Consider the following 16,677-nt stretch of genomic DNA (forward strand, 5'->3'; position numbering starts at 1 on the left):
AAGAGTTACTGGGTCCCTGGCATCTTAAAAACCTGAACCTAATGGGTTTGCAGGGCTTGGTGCCATTTGCTAGTACTGCAAATGGTAGCACTTACACAAGTGCCTAGGCAGTTACCACACATTACCTGTAAATGTACATAGTTAAAATTGTGGGGTTTTTTTTAAGAGATAGACTGTGTAAGATTTCTATCAGTTATCCTGAGAATGAGACCCAAAACCTGAATATCAAAGGCTGAAGCCTAAGACCCAGCAACCCTAACTGGGGAATGGACCCTGGCTCTGTGCTTGTACATGCCTGTTGAAAGGCATGGAAGCTTCCAGAGATGTTGTCACAAAGAACACCCAGCAAGCCCTAATCTGGATGGCCCAGGCTAGTCCAACCTCATCAAATCTCAGAAACTAAGCAGAGTTGGCCCTGGTTAGTATTTGGATGGGAGACCACTAAAGGAAATATAGGGGCAGGAAGTGGCAAACTACCTCCAAAGATCTCTTGCCTTTAAAACCCTGTTGGATTGCCATAAGTCAGCTGTGACTTGATGGCATTTTCTGCCACATCTCTAGGAGTTGTGTTTTCCATGGGGCTTTTTTTGTAGCAAAAGCCTAGCAGGCACTCATTTGCATGTCAGGCCACACCCCCAGACATCACCCATTCAGTAGGTTACTTTTCTGCATATTGACACAGAACGGTACAGTACCATCAGCTGCATTTAATGGATGTGTGTTCTCACACAGCCCAATGAGAGACCTTGTTTGCCCTCCCCCCCCCCAATACAGCCAGAGAGAGAGAGAGAGCCACATGTGGTGGAGCAGGCAGCAGCAGGTCCAGCTTCTCCCAGGAGGGGGTGCTTGTGAGCAGCTCTGGATCTCTTGCTCTCTTCACAAACTGGAGTCTGGAGGCGGAGCATGCAGTCTGGGAGCACGTGGCTGCCTAGTGCCTTCCCTCTGCTGGAGACTTTTTTTTTAAGCTGGAGCCCTGGCCAAGCCAGCTGGAACTGCATTCCTGCTCAAAAAAAGCCCTGGTTTTCCATATAAACCATGGATCCATCTCTGGTTTTCTCCTTTTGTGAGCAAGACTTTTGTTTTCTCTACTATTAAGTGGGCATTTGGCATCCCTTAACCACAAGGTGAGACTGGCCTTGCTGTTGCTTACTTATCCCAGAATTAACATGGTTGCCATTGCTTGTCTTCCTTCTCCAGTACTCCCCCCTCCCCCCACTTCAGACGGTCTGCTGCCCATTTCCTTTTTAAAAGTGATGCATACACATTCATGCATTTATCCATTCATTTGTCTTTTCTTTATTTTTTAAATAAAATGAACTTTTAATTTAAAACTGCTGCGGCCTTGGGGTTTAGGGGGGAAATGTTTCTTGTGACCACATGGGGAGTTTGCCAGTCAGAACTGTGTACAGCCAGTTTTTCTTTTACCCAATTTGACCTTGGAAAGGAAGCTTATATTTTGTTTGAACACAATGAGGGTGTTCCAGTGTGGTCTCACTGCTCTAAAATGTGATGTGAGTCTTTACCCTGAGAACTGTCTCTTTTTTCGGTGTTCAGATTGGCTTCGGAAAGGTACTGTTTCACTGGCTATTTTTATTGATAAGGTTGGTTCATGTTGCATACCTGGGGTTTGTAGATCCATCCACTAAATGGAACAAATCCCGTTTCCACATTTCAATAAAAAGAGAAATGGAAACTGCACAAGTCAGTTTCTGCTACTGTTCCCCTCCTTATTGATGTACTATCTAAACCAGGGGTGTCAAATGGGCCAAAATTGGCCGGCCCAGACTTTAATTAGGCAAGCGGCTCTTTTCTTCCCCCTCGTCTCCCTCCTGTCCTCAAACTTTGAAGCTCTGAGCCTGCCCAGGTTCCCAGCTCCTTCTGCCTTGTTTTTGCCAGCTGCAGCAGGAAGCTCTCCAAGGCTTGCAAAGCTGCAAAGAAAATGAGGAATGGATTTTCCATTAAGGTCTCTGTGCTCATTTAATTTATCTGTGTCCAGAGACCTCAATGGAAAATCCATTCCATGTTTTCCTTGCAACTTTATCTGCAAAGTTTTCAATGAAGTGGAGCTCTGTTTCACTTTCCAGAATTCTTATGACCAGCTGAAGCTATTGCTTGCTGGAGCTGCCGCTGCAAAGTAAGAGTTGGTGCTTTCAGCCAGCTTGTCTCTGCTTGAATGGACCTCAGAAATTGTGCCTAGTGAGTACTCTTAATCTGGGAACCCACAGCCAAAGGAGGATATTATATTGGAGAGCCATTGCCAATCTGAGTAGACCTGGGGGAGGATGATTGCAATGCCCAGCCATTTCATGTTTTCCTAGGCTCAGAGCATTTTATATTTTTAGTTTCCCATGTGATCCTTGTGCTTTTCTTGATGTTTTATTTTAAAAACTGCATTGCCAATTCCCACTATTCCTCCACCTTTTTATTTTAAACAAAATATTGCAAGAGTTTGAAGCACATTTGTATTTTAAGTAAAAAAAATCTTTGTGTTTGTCTCCTTTATAAAGTTTATATTTCCACTATCTCATGTTACATTTTATGACACACATGGCCCAGCCCCACAAAGTCCCATTTATGTTAGATTTGCCCCTTGTAACAAATGAGTTCAATACTCCTGATGTAAACCAGTCTGCAGTTGTTAATATAGTGGCAGAAATGAAATGGGAACACACAGCTTGAATTATGCCATGTTTTCCCATACTTACAGAGGTACAAAGCCATTACAAAGGAAATAGTCAAGATTCCAACAGATATCAGAACCCAACAAACCATAGCAAGTTCTAATCTTACCCACGGGGTGTTTACTCACAAACATTTCTTCAGTGGAATTTGAAGATGGAAAAGGAAGGAAGTGCCTTTGAGTAGAAACCATGATTACTTATCTGAAGGCTTGGCTTGTATTACAGGCCTGGCTTCAGAGCTGTATGAGCCCCCAGGTGAAAAATCATTGGTTTCTCTTGCCTCCCACTCCACAACCAAGTGCAAGGGACTCTTGAGTAGGCTGCTAACTTTTGATTTTACATATCAGCTCTGTGTGTGAGGTCAGGCGGTGTAGCTGGTAATACTTCCTTGAATCTGTTTTGAAGAAGAGTTTCGTTACATCATAGAGTGCCTAATCTGAAAATGATGTGGTTTTGATTTCCAGTGATGGGATCCCTCCTTACAGACTTGGGAGCAAGAAGCAACTCCAGAGGGAAATGCATCGTAGTGTCAAGGCCAACGGTCAAGTTTCTCTACCTCACTTCCCAGTAAGTACAAGAGTTTTTCATAGTGGTGAGAAAGGAATCCTTAAAAATGTATGGGCCTGATGATATCATCAGAAGACAGACACATTATGCTGTCCCCTTACTGAAGCTGAGTTTTTCTGAGTCTGGTCATTGCCTGTACTGGTGGAATCCTGAGAATACATCTCCTGATGACAGTATAGGTCAGGTAGTTATATTTGTCTGATGTCAATATTAAATTCTGCTGCTGAGATGCAAACTGCATGTCCAGCTATTGAAACTGCAATCAAGGTATGGGGTCTGCAGATAACTATTCATATATTTTTAGAGTTAACACTGATAAAATTTGGTTTCAGACTGGTTGGGACACAGTATTTACCCTAGTAAAAAGAAAGTGTGGGTAGTAGGTAACATATTCCAGTGTCTCCTCTTCCTCATTCCATGTGCTCACATGGGATGAACAAGACTCCAAGTGTTATATATTTGCCACATTTATATCCTGCTTTTCACCTGTTGCAGAATTCAGTGATGCACAATAAGGATTCTTGGAGGACTCCCATCCAGGGGGCTGACCAGACCTCAACCCACTTAGCTTTCAGTATGGCTGCTACATCATGTGCCCTCCAAGCTACACCTTGGGATCCATCATGTCAGCAACTTACCAATATGGCAGAGAAGCTGCCTGTAAAGTGTACTCCCTGGTAGGAATAAACAATAAACCCACTTAGAAACCAAGATTTTAATAAAGAATTTTGCACTTGTTGGATAAAAAATTCTTCCTGATAATTAATCTGAAGTTTTTTAATCCCTAGCATACAAACATAGTTTTTTCACTACCTTGCTAACCCATGGTGGTCTGTTCACCAGACTGGCTTTGTCTGGTAAGGATGGGCTTTCATGACATATTTTGAGCTTTCCAAAGTCACTGATTGGTCACTGTTGGAATCAGAATGCTAGACTGGAGGTGGTTCTGCTGATGTATATTGTATTCTTACCTTGGTACAGGGCTGTAGTTCAGTTGTAAAGCTTTTTGTGCAGAAAGTCTTATTTTGTGCAGAAAGACATTTTTCTGCCTGAGATGCTAGCGAGTTACAGGCAATATGAATAGACAGCACAGAGCTAGATGGACCAGTGGTCTGACTTCAGTCAAGAAAGCCTCATATATTCATGTTGATAATGTGGGGAGGGGCTGTGGCTCAGCGAGTATATGTTTCCCTCGTCTTTATATATATGGTGGTTCTTCCCATTTAAACTGCAGTTTTTGTCCCTGCTTGACACTGGCTCAAATATGCCCAGTCACCATTAAAAAGATTCCTTCTGGATAGAAATCTTTTCCCCTCACTTCCTATTCTGGAAGTGTAAACAATAAGGATCTGGCTTCTGGGAGCTTTTCTAGCACTTTGGTTTGCCACTGAAGGGCTGTTATAAAGTTCATGTCTTTTTCAGAATCATGGGAATAGAGGGTTTGGGTGGGTGGGGGAAATACTTAAATCTTCCTCTAACTTCCACAGCTGGGTTTTTGTTTTTTGTTTTTTTAAAAAGGATTGTTCTTTGCATTTTCTGCTCTGCTCCAAGACTTCAAAGAGAGAGAAACACACCAGGAGAAATCCTGTGCTCATTGAAGTCACTGGGAGTCCAGCTATTTTATTTGAGTGGAGCCAGGATTTCTCCCACCATTAGCGACTTCTTGGCAGAAATAGATTTCCCAGATTCTCCAAAGGAAAGAGAATATTTGTACCAAATACGTGCCTTTTAAAAAACAGGCAGCTTTCCTGCCTGTTGGTTTCAAGGCAAAGCAGTTAAAACTAGGTCTGCCTCTTTAGAAATGTGACTTGCCTTCTTTTCTGAAGTATGGAAGATTTCAGATTGATGTTTGTAATTCTGCTAGTGAATAATTTTCTGCAAAATTGTTTACACAGACATGTACAAACTTATCTTGTTGCATGATTAGTGTGACCAAATTCCTTCTCGTCCTGGCTTTTTAAGTAGTGTGAAGTCTTAGGTCATATATACATACATATTTTTTTAAAAAAAATTATGGAATAACTTTGTGCCCGTGTGATCTCTTTTGAGTATATTTTTGTGTTTGTGTGTGTATTCCCTGCTTAAAGAAGTTCTGTGGCCTCCGCTTGTAAATTAGATTATTTTGTCCTGGGGCGTGCAAATCGACTTTCTCTGTAAGGCAGTGCTTTGATCAGGGAAGTGAATAGAGCCAGCCTGTGTAAGAGTGACAATTTCCAGCAGAGTGGCCTTTTTCTATCCTCACATCATTTCTGAAGCTAAGTGGTTGCTGGAGAGAGAGAGAGGCCCCACCTCATCTCATGGGTAGTACGTGAAATAGTTAGTACTTCAGTGTTGTGCTTTCTTTTTTAAAGTGTGTGTATATATACATTGTGTGTGTGTGTGTGTGCATGCCAAATATAAGAGTAAAGGAGAAAAATGGGGAAAGTGCTTGTGGGAAGAGGAAAACAGTGATCTGCAGGGTTTCCCCCCATTCCTTGCTGCTTTTGGCAGAGATTCTTGCCTTTTTATATTCTACACTTGATTTGGAGATGTTCCCTTTTCCCTTGATAGATCTGCTTGAGGCAGCCATGCTCAGCAGTGTATCACCGCTTGCCTGCAGCAGCTTCCTTCATTTTCTGTACAAAGAGATGGAGGGCGGGGAGGGGGGGGAAAGAAAGAGATCTAGGACACTGTTGAGACAACACTACCTCAAAGGTGCCCAGTGTGTAGCCAGGAAATAAATTACTAGCACTTCTCTGATCTGCAACCGTTTGACTTCTTTTTTTTTAGTTCCCTTCCCTTTTTCTCCCACATCTTATTTTTTTTAATTTCCAATTCCTTTCTGTTTATATTCCACTTTTATTCCTTGAGTTAAAGTCTCTCCCTCCCACCTCAGAGTTTTTTATTTGATGTTTGACAACAGTCTTTGAAGATTTTCTACTTCAGAGTAGCTACTGATGGGCTGGTTGTACTACAGAGGGAACAAGCAGGGTTCCTCGGAGTGCAACCAACTGCTCCTGCCGAAGGCAAATGCTATTGGGGAGGATGTCACTCCATGAGGCCACAGCACTCGCTCATAAAAATCCAGAGCAGACCATACCTAGTTGCGGTTGTCTTTTCATCCAGACATGGAGACACAACAAGTTGAACGGGGCCAGAAATACGGCTCAGGCTAAGCTTCCTTGGCTTGTGCTATCCACTAAACATGGCTTGTTGCTTTTGTTTCCACTCTCTGTAGAGAACCCACCGTCTTCCTAAGGAGATGACCCCTGTGGAACCAGCTATCTTTGCGGCTGAACTCATCTCTCGGTTGGAAAAACTCAAGCAACAGCAAGAGACCATGGACTGCCTGGAAGAGAGGCTGCAGCAAATCACAGAGGTGGGTGGATTAACCCTTTCGGCACAGATCCCTGCTGTGCAGCATGCTTTTGCTGAAGACATGGGCGGGGGGCGGTATTCATGGGGTGGCAGTTGCGGCAGTGTAACTCCATTCTGTTGTTTAGAGTTATAAGCTAAGCTGCTGATGCTTGGTAAGCGGTGCACTGCATTTTTAAAAAATGTGCCCTGAAAATCGCTTTATTGATACCTCTCTATTTCAGTGACACTATAGGTCTCTTGGGGAGGGTGTATTGGAAGAGAAAAAAAAGCCAATCTATAGAGAAAGGGTTTTTTATAAATTTATAAATAAAAACCCTGTTCTTTTCAGGCTGCATTTCTGCACAGGTCTGAAGCCGTTGCTAGATTTCCCTTGTACATCTTGATGTGATGAATTGTCCTTTATGTTTTGCCTGGGAAGGATGAAGAAAAGGAGTGCCCTGATATACCTGCCAGCTTGCAGACCAGTAGAGAGACTTCAGTTGCTCAGCAACACCAGCACCCGCTCAATCTCTTGCCATCTGGCAGTTTTGAGGATGACCCACAGGCAATTCTGGATGACCATCTCTCTCGAGTGCTGAAGACTCCAGGGTGCCAGTCTCCGGGCATGGGACGGCATAGCCCTCGCACACGCTCACCAGACCGCCTCCCAGGTGGCAAATTGCTGCTGGCCCCAGGAACAGCCTCAGTACCCACAGCCTGTGCCCTCATTAGCAAAGGATTTATTACCAAGCAGACCACCAAACATGTTCACCACCACTATATTCACCACCACACCATCCCCAAGACAAAAGAGCAGATAGAAGCGGAGGCAGCCCAGCGGGTCCAGTGTTTCTGTGCTGGCGGAAATGACTACTATTGCTACTCAAAGTGCAAGGGGCACTCAAAAGGGGCAGACCTTCCTGCAACTCAGCTGGAGCCACTTGGGTAAGTCTGGACAGGTTTTGTGGTTAAAACTGTGTGGACAGTTAAAATTTGGCTATAGTATCCAGTCAGCTTCTTAAAAGAGCAGTGTTGTTGATTGTGAAGGTTTAGGGAAGGTGACCTTGGGTGAAGTGTGTCTGTTGTCATAACCTCTGTGACAAGAAAAAAGCAGGCTAACTGCTGTTCTCCCTTCTGTGTCTCTTGGGAAACCTCAGCAGGACTGGGGTGTTGTTGAAGAGGACCTCTAAACTACCAGATGGCGTCATCTTGCCAGGTGGAGAAGGAGGGCTGTCTGTGCAACCAGGAACCCAGCTACCTGGAGGGGAGGCAGACCGCTCACAGAATGTTTGGCAGTGGATGTTGGAGAGTGAAAGACAATCTAAGCACAAAATCCATAGGTAAATACAAGCTGTCTGCAATACTGTTGCTCCTGGTAAATATTTATCTGTCTATTTTTACAATTACTAAAAACAAATGAAGCTCTTTTGGTCTTCTGGTTTATTATGAAAGCTGTTCCCTGGAACCAGAAAAACCACAAAAATGTCATGTTTTTGGCAAGAGCCCCTTTTCATGCTATGACAAACTTCTCTTCCCCTCTTCCCTCCCCCCCACAAACAGCACACAAAACAGAAGCTGCTTTTAAAGTCATATTTTTGAGCTTTTATAATCATGTACCTTCCCTGCCTCTTTCTCTCATCAGCACACAAAGCACAAAGAAGGCCTACAACTCCGAGTCCACCAGAGGCGTGCCTGGTGAGCGCCCAACCCGGCACCATCTGTGGGGCAACGGCAGTCATCCACGTGGGGTGCAGCCTGCCCACCCTTTTATCCAGGATCCTGCCATGCCCCCACTGACACCACCCAACACTTTGGCCCAGCTGGAGGAAGCTTGCCGCAGGCTAACTGAAGTATCCAAGCCTCAGAAACAACGGTAATTCCCAGAGGGGCCAGAACTGGGGTGAAAATACAGAAAAGCCCCAACATTCAGCAATGTTCTTTGACTGCTGCCTTCTTGGCTGAGATAGACTTGCAGCCTACTAGAGAGGAGGTCTTCTGGAATGATGGCTGTGATGTTGGTTCAGTCACATTTCATTTCGCTCCCCTCCCCACACACACACAACTCCCATTGTAAGTGGAGTGGCAACACAAGGCCCTCACTAGCCTAGTTATAACTTGTCAGACTTCTTAGTTCTTCCTGAGCTTTACAGAAACCTTTTGAGTTAGAGAAGAAGTAAATTATTAAAGAGAGAGAGAGGAAGAGACAATGGCAGCTAAATTTGTAGTTCCCCTTCTGAGCTGCCTCAGTTTTAGTTTGGATGGATGGAGTACATGACCTTATGTTGCAGAATAAAATAGTTGTAGACTTATAAGCAGGGCTATAGCTGAGCTGAAATGGGTATGTTCTCCTGCTTCCAATTGCCCTGAGCTTATTGGTAGACCATAAGCTTTGTATGGAGAAAGCGCCTGATTGAATTCCAGGCAACTCCAGTTTAAAAGAATCAGGTAGTGTGTGGTGTGAAAGACCTTTGCCTGAGATACTGGAGAGCTGCTGGCAGTCAGAGTAGACAGTGCTGACCTTGATAGGCCAGTGATCTCACTCACTATAAGGCAGCTTCATGTGTTTGGTTAGGCTTGGATCCTGTGCTTTCTTTCCATTGCTGCAGTGCCCTTTTCCTTTGACAGGGTTGTCCTCTGCTATGCAGCACATTCCTCCAGCTCTAGGGGCTTTCACTTCCTCCAGCTCTAGGGGCTTTCAACCTAGGGTTGCCAGCTCTGGGTTAAGAAATACCTGGAGATTTGAGGGGGGGTGGAGCCTGGAGAGTGCAGAGTTTGGAGAGCAAAGGGACCTCAGCAAGGTACAGTGTCACAGAGTCCACCTTCCAAAGCAGCCATTTTCTTCAGAGTAACTGATCTTGATAGTCTGAAGATCAATTGTAATAGCGGGAGAACTCTAGGTGTCATCTGGAGGTTGGCAACCCTAGCAAGCCCAGTGTCTTTCAATGAACCTGGAAGCTCTAACACCAGATTCCATGTCAGAGGGTTGCCGCCACAAAGGACCAACAGGATTGTAAACAAGGTCTAATCACAGTGTCTTAAAATTTTTTCTGACTTAGTTTCTTTTTCTTAAAGACCATGGCTATGTTTCTAGAATAGTTAATATACCAAATGATATCTTTGCTGTCTTTCATTAGATGATGTGGTTATAATTTTGTCCATCCCCCCTACTTAATTATCTCCTGGAATGTTTACAGTATGTACATCTTAGAGGTCTTTGAAAAGCCAGATAATTCTCTTCTTTGTCTTCCTTTCTCCCTTTCCAAATTGTAGATGTTCAACCTCAAATCAACCAAGAGATCGCAACCACTTGACTTCAGTACCCGGAGGAAATGGTCCTTTTTGTAGTACAAGCATAGCGACAGAAGAGTGAGTGTTGCTTTGTGTTACACATAGCTAGATATCTGTCCTTGCCTTTTAAAACTCTTTTTTAATCCATGGGATATTCTTTTCAAAATGTAGTCTCTACTTCATATCTCTTTAATATATTTTTTGGGGGATGGGTGAAACAAGGAACAAACTGTTATCAAAGCCTGTCGCCTGGTTCTTTTTTAGCTTGCATTCCTTTAAATCAGACAAAGATTGGATTAGTCTAATTACAGGATAGGTCTTTTAAAGAAGAAATCTGCTACAGTTTAAATAAAGTTTTCTTTCTTATAGTCTTCATCTTAAGCAATAAGTAATGTTTGAAGTCCAGGTTAAGCCACCTCACTATAGCCTTTCATTTTTAATTGGTTGACCTTAAGTACACCAGCTGTCTTTGCTAGTAGCCTTTTCCCCCATCTTCCTGAAGCCACTCTACAAAGTCTTGGAACAAATTAGGAAGACTAAATTACTGTGGAGTAACACTTTGTGACCTTTTGACATGCCAAGTCAATGTTGCCTCAGAAGTTGCCTGCATGGCATTCAAGGACCTGTTGCGATTCTTCCTGGTTGCAGAATTGTTTGTTGTTCAGTAAGCAGATCTCCCTTCCTCAGGAGTCCAAAGTTTTAAAAGGCTTCGGGCATGTTGCTCCCTCTGCATCAAAGGATCTGACTGAAAGGCAAATTGATCTCTAGCCTTGATCCTGCAGCATTTGATATGCACATGTTCCTCTATATGAATCGGGGCTTCTCTCATTCATTTCAATATAGAGGGTATGCATGGAGTTTCCCTAGAGTTGAACTGAATGGGATGGGAAAACCTCTGCAGATATGAAACCACTTCTGGGCTGTCTGTTTATTGTACATGTGTCTGTTCTTGATTGGGAAATATGTATGCTGGGGAAATATGTATGCAACGTGAAGAAACGGGAAAATGCCACTCTAGGCCATCTACTGATCAAGAAAAGCTGCACTTTTCAGTCTGTCCCATCCCAGGCCTTTTATCTTGCTCTTACAAAAAGTGGATTATATCCTTTTCCTGCCTTTGACAATGCATGTACAGATTACTGAGGAGGAGTGAACTAGTGAGGGTGACTAGTCCCCGTCTCTCTTTGTAGATATTTTAAACATTATTTGTACAAACATATAATGCAATTATTTCAAAGATAAGAATTGAGAAAATACAATTAATAATATATATATGGTTGAAGGTTTAAGATCTAGCCAGTGGCAAAAGAGAATATCCTAAACAGCCCCATTCTGCTGATAAACCATGGGCATGTTCAAGGATGGTCTGTCATACTGCGTTGGCAGAGTATTGCTAGACTCCTGTTTTTTTTTTTATCATCAGCACTGTTTTCCTGAACATAACATTTATTTACCAAAGCTTTCTGGGGAAGTGGTTCATATGGCCTACATGCCCCAGTTAAGTGAGAGTGTATATCAGGGGTGGGGAACCTCTGTCCCGAGGGCCATATACGGGCCTTGGTGTGGCTCTCGGGGATTGCTGGACTGAACCGAGCCATGTGGCAGCCTCCCTGGGGCTGGCTGGCCAGCCAGCGAGGATCATGGGGCCCTGCTGTGCGGCAGCCTCTCTGGGGCCTGATTGGCCAGAAAGAATTGCTGCAGGGCCTGGGAAAGTTACTGTCAGCATTCAGTTCGCACTTGATTATCCCAGATGGTGTGGCCTAATATGCTAATGAGTGTGTGACCTAATATGCTAATATTAGGGGATGTGGTCTAATATGCTACTGAGTTCCTGCTGGGCTTTTTCTAGGGCAGCAGGCCGGGTGTGCGTGTGTGCGTGTGCAAGATTAGGCTCTCCCCATGACTTCAGATAGAAAAACAATTATTTGCATTAATTTTGCTGGCTTGAATCATTCTCCCTTGGTGGAGCATTGTTTTTTAAGCTGATAATTTTTTATGGCCCACAAATGAAGTTATAAATATCCATATGGCCCTTGGCAGAAAAAAGGTTCCCCACCCCTGTTGTATATTGTGATGTGCTATCCAGGATAAAGCTATCTAGAAGACACAATGTGCTCCAGAATCCTAATGTGTGTAGACTGTAGGATGGTAGAGGGATGAATTTCTGAGGATGGTAGAGGGTTCACCCTAGCTCAGTACAGCAAATTAGCTTTGGAGCTAGGTCTGGGACCTACATTTGCAATGGCTGTGGAATGTTTGGCCAGTGAAGAAAATTGCATTTCAACTAATCTTAGCTGGTAGACTATTAAGATTCATGCATATATGCCAGGGGTGGCCAACAGTAGCTCTCCAGATGATTTTTGCTTACAACTCCCATCAGCCCCAGCCAGCATGGCCAATGGCTGGGGCTGATGGGAGTTGTAGGCAAAAAACATCTGGAGAGCTACCATTGGCCACCCCTGATATATGCAGTAATGGCAATGTACTTGTGGTCTTGTCTGTGGTAGAAATATCCAAATGTTGTGAAGTGACACCTCTTTTTCTCTTCCTCTTTTCAGTCACAAAGAACCAAAGAAACTTCCTGCTGTTCACTCCTCCCAACCTAGTGAGTTGGTTGTCACTTATTTTTTCTGTGGAGAAGAAATTCCCTATAGGAGGATGTTGAAGGCCCAGAGCCTGACACTTGGGCACTTTAAAGAGCAGTTGAGCAAAAAAGGAAATTATAGGTAAGCCTCTTTGTGGTCTCTTTCATCTCTTTTCTGTATTTGCAGAGACTGTATACCAAAACAACCAGCAGATTTCTAAGCATCCTTATGCAAAGGAAATGCTTACTGCACCCTTTGGAAGTTTGGCTGCAACTCACTCAGCTAGAGTTTTGTATCATTTTATCATTTGCTCACCAAAGCTGTGGTTGTTAAGAGCAGATTAGTTTACTCCACCAACAGAAGTAGGCCTCACCTGGTGTGTAGACTATGTTGTCAGCACAGTTGGCTTGTAAAGTAGGGTTGCCAAGTCAGTGTTGGAAAATACCTGGAGACTTTGGGGGTGGATCCAGGAGAGGGTGGGGTTTGGGGACGGGAGGGGCCTCAGCCTGGTACAATGCCAAAGAGTCCCCCCTTCAAAGCAGCCATTTACTCCAGGGGAGCTGATGTCTGCCAGCTGGAGATCAGTTGTAAAAGCAGGAGATCACTAGGCCCCATCTGGAGATTGGCAACCCTATGTGGGTGAGTCCACAGTCTCACATAATGAGTGTTCATTCTCTGACTACAGTTCAGCTTTTGGAGGAATCTTTCACAAACAAGTGCATGCGGGTGACTATTTTATATGCAAAAAGATTAGCCTCTGAAATGTGTTCTTTTGATTTCTGTATAGAGCATTAAGATGAACTAGCAACCTGGATTGTGACATGGAAGTGTATGCTTTTCAAATGCATTTGTTGTACTTGGTGAAGATTTTTGGTCAAGATATCAGACTGTGTATCAAAACTCTGCTGGTTTCACCCACAATACTGGAAATCAGATAGAGTGTTTTACAAAAGACAGAATTTAGTATCTAGTGAAGAGTTAAAAGTTTGAAGTTAGCTTTGTATGGTGCCACAAAGTGAGGATGTGAGAAGCTCTAGTCCAGGGGTGGCCAACGGTAGCTCTCCAGATTTTTTTGCCTACAACTCCCATCAGCCCCAGCCAGCATGGCTAATGGCTGGGGCTGATAGGAGTTGTCAGGAAAAAAGCATCTGGAGAGCTACCGTTGGCCACTTCTGCTCTAGTCTCTTCTGTTTCCTCTCTTTGTACTTCCTGTATAATGTCCAAAGTGGGAACTTGCCAATTTCTCCAATATTTGCAGTACATTTCCCCATACTTGACTTTGGAGCCTTAAAGACCTCTTCATGTAGATCAGGGTGCAAATGTCCCTACCGTAAGCTTTGCCATTGGGAGTTGCATTAACTTTACACTGGAAGTTGTTCCTAAAGACTGCAGAGTCCTCTGAAAAATTAGCTTCCTGAAGGTTCCTCCCCTCCCCCCCCCTTGTTATGTCAGGCCTATTCCTACATCTCTTGAGTCTTATGTCCAATTTGATGAGCTTGCTGGCAGGACTTTGAACTGTCCCTCTATTTCAGTTAGTATGAAATGATGTCCATTGATTTGGGCTGCTAGATAATCTTATCTTTGTATCACCCAGCATACAAATGAAGGATTGTCCTGGTTGGGCTACTGTTAGGCCCAGATCATATAGGTGGTATTTTACAAGTGGCTAGAGGCATTGAGAGAGGCCTGTAGGTTTTATGTTCCTTAGCTCTACCACAAGGATAATGTGAAACAAAAAAGAAGTGTCTGACAGTTGTCTTGCTCACGGTATAGCTTTAACTGGACTTTTCAAAAGCTAAAGGTAGTTCATCACTTGGGTTATGATGTGGCTAATGATATGCACATGTGAACATAACATTTATTTACCAAAGCTTTCTGGGGAAGTGGTTCACATGGCCTAAAGGCCCCAGTTAAGTGAGATTGTATATTGTGATGTGCTATCCCGCACAAAGCTATCTGAAAGACACAATGTGCTCCAGAATCCTAATGTGTGTAGACTATTCACAAATCATGTCCTGTGTGAACATGTTAGAGAAACTGTTTCTTACTGTTGTGTAGCTGCTCCAACGAAGAAACAGTGATATTGCCATGGATAGAAAAGAGACATGATTACACATAGTAGCCACCTGCCCAGGAATCTTGGCTGATCATGGCTGCTAGGCGTGTATTTGCTGTATGTATTTGGAAACATGTCTGCCACCTACAAGGTCACTGAGGAACTGGGTAATAGCAAAGGAGAATTTAGTCTTTCTCATAACATGAGAAGCAATTCTTAGGATGCTTTGCTGTGGTATTCCATTTCCAATGATTCCAGAGCACTCTCCAAGTGATATTACTTGGACTGTGACTTATGGCAACCCACATTTGGCTTTAGTACCTTCCATTTCCACAGTGGGTAAGAAATAGCAAACACTGAAGTGTACAAAAAGAATATGGGTGGAAGATCAATGTGTTTTGTCTTATAAAGGTGAAACTATTTAAATGTATCCCCCCCCCCCCACAGTGTTCCCTCTAAGCTGAGTTAGCGTGAGCTAGCTCACAGTTTTTTAGCCTCCAGCTCACACATTTTTGTCTTAGGAAGAATGACCTCAGAACACACTACTTTATGCAGTAGCTCACAATTTTAATGCCAGTAGCTCACAAAGTAGAATTTTTGCTCGCAGGACTCTGCAGCTTAGAGGGAACATTGATTCCCTCCCCCCCAAGAATCATTGTGATCTAAGCTTTGGGTGTGTTTTTTTTTCTGGACATACAGTAAAACTGCAGGTGACCTTCAAAGAGATCCTTACTGCCTAGAGTAGTAGGGAATGCTTAGGGAAGGACTTGGCTGGTTGCTCTGGTTACACCTTGCTTTGATTGTGTTCTAAGGCACACTTAATAAGCATGTCTTTGAAGCCTTTGTGTCTTGTTTTAACATACAATGATGTACATAGATGGTTGCTACTCCAAAATTCTTTACTGGATGAGTCAGTTTGCAGTTTAGGTACTTCAAGTTTCTTTTGGTTATCTCTCTGTAGGACAGTGCTGTCCAGCAGGCATTTCAGATCATATGTGCCCCTCTGAGTGAATTAAGTGGTGATTTAATATGAAGTTTTTCTGTCTGTCTCTCTCTCACACACACCTGGGTAGTGTTGGGTAATGTTAACATGTCAGTAGTTTTTTAAAAACCCAGCAATAAAGCCAAGCCTTCTAGCCAGATGTAGAAGGGGGCAAGCAGAGGAGAATGACAGAGAAAGCAAAATGTGTCCCACTAAAAAATGTGTTTCAATGGAGAACTCACATTGACAAGCAAATAAAAACCTAATGTGTTTGAAGAAGCTGTGGGGGAAAGATTAGTTTGTACTCTTCATCCTATTTATTTATTTACAACCTGCTTTTCTCCCCAATGGGTACTTGAAACAGCTTACATCATTCTCCTCTACTCCATTATCCTCACAACATCCCTGCTTAGGTAGGTTTGGCTTGGAGTATGTGACTGGCCCAGGGTCACCCAGCAAGCTTTGATGGCAGAGTGGGGATTTGAGCCTGGGTATTCCAAATCCTAGTCTGACACTTTAACCACTACCCATGCTGGCTTTTTTCAACTTTTCTCTGTGGACCGAGACTGTATTTAGGGGGAAAGGTCATGGTATGTATGGGTCCCCTCCCATCCCTAGAAAATAAAATATGACATTCAAACAAAGCATTCTGTAAATGCTGGTAGAATTGAAGATCAACAGGGGCTTGTGCTCTTGGGAAAGGAAGCCAAAGTGAGCAGAAAGGCAACTGTTGTGCTTCATGTTAAGGATTGTTTTATTTTCCCCTGTGACTTGCTAGTGTGAAGGATTCTAGAAGGAAGTATCATACACTGAGTTTGAATCAGCAAAGGAACGGACAGCGGTTCATCTGGAAATGACAAAAATGGAAGTGACAGTCCCCCTCCCCCCCACACCTTGATTTAAATTGGTTACCTCCTTGATATCTTCCTATACACAGTTGGATAAATAAAGCTTCTTGCTGGCATGTTCAGAGGGCATAAGTATCAAAGCTACACTTGGTATTTGAGCAATTGTGATAGTATATTTTTTTTAGAGAGGAAACTGAAAAGTGTTGGAGTAGGGGTTCTTTTTTCACTTACGTGGGAAAATTATTACCTTCCAACTTGCAGTGATGCCTCCCAGTTGTTGTTTTTAACTTGGCAGGGTGTTTGGCTTTTTCATTTTAGTTTTTCCGTAGCTCAT

General features: G+C 43.4%; 1 protein-coding gene across 1 annotated transcript in view; it reads left to right on the forward strand.

Moving 5' to 3' along the window:
- Window positions 1-16,677, forward strand: part of AXIN2 (axin 2) — a 43,581-nt gene that overhangs the window by 21,049 nt on the left and 5,855 nt on the right. The window contains exons 4-10 of the mRNA XM_060252061.1: window positions 3,146-3,248; window positions 6,466-6,606; window positions 7,024-7,529; window positions 7,736-7,924; window positions 8,227-8,457; window positions 9,855-9,950; window positions 12,431-12,598. Of these exons, the coding sequence (XP_060108044.1) occupies window positions 3,146-3,248; window positions 6,466-6,606; window positions 7,024-7,529; window positions 7,736-7,924; window positions 8,227-8,457; window positions 9,855-9,950; window positions 12,431-12,598 (1,434 nt within the window). The remainder of the gene's footprint in view (window positions 1-3,145; window positions 3,249-6,465; window positions 6,607-7,023; window positions 7,530-7,735; window positions 7,925-8,226; window positions 8,458-9,854; window positions 9,951-12,430; window positions 12,599-16,677) is intronic.

The sequence above is a fragment of the Heteronotia binoei genome, chromosome 13, assembly GCF_032191835.1.
Source record: "Heteronotia binoei isolate CCM8104 ecotype False Entrance Well chromosome 13, APGP_CSIRO_Hbin_v1, whole genome shotgun sequence".
Classification (NCBI taxonomy): Eukaryota; Metazoa; Chordata; class Lepidosauria; order Squamata; family Gekkonidae; genus Heteronotia; species Heteronotia binoei.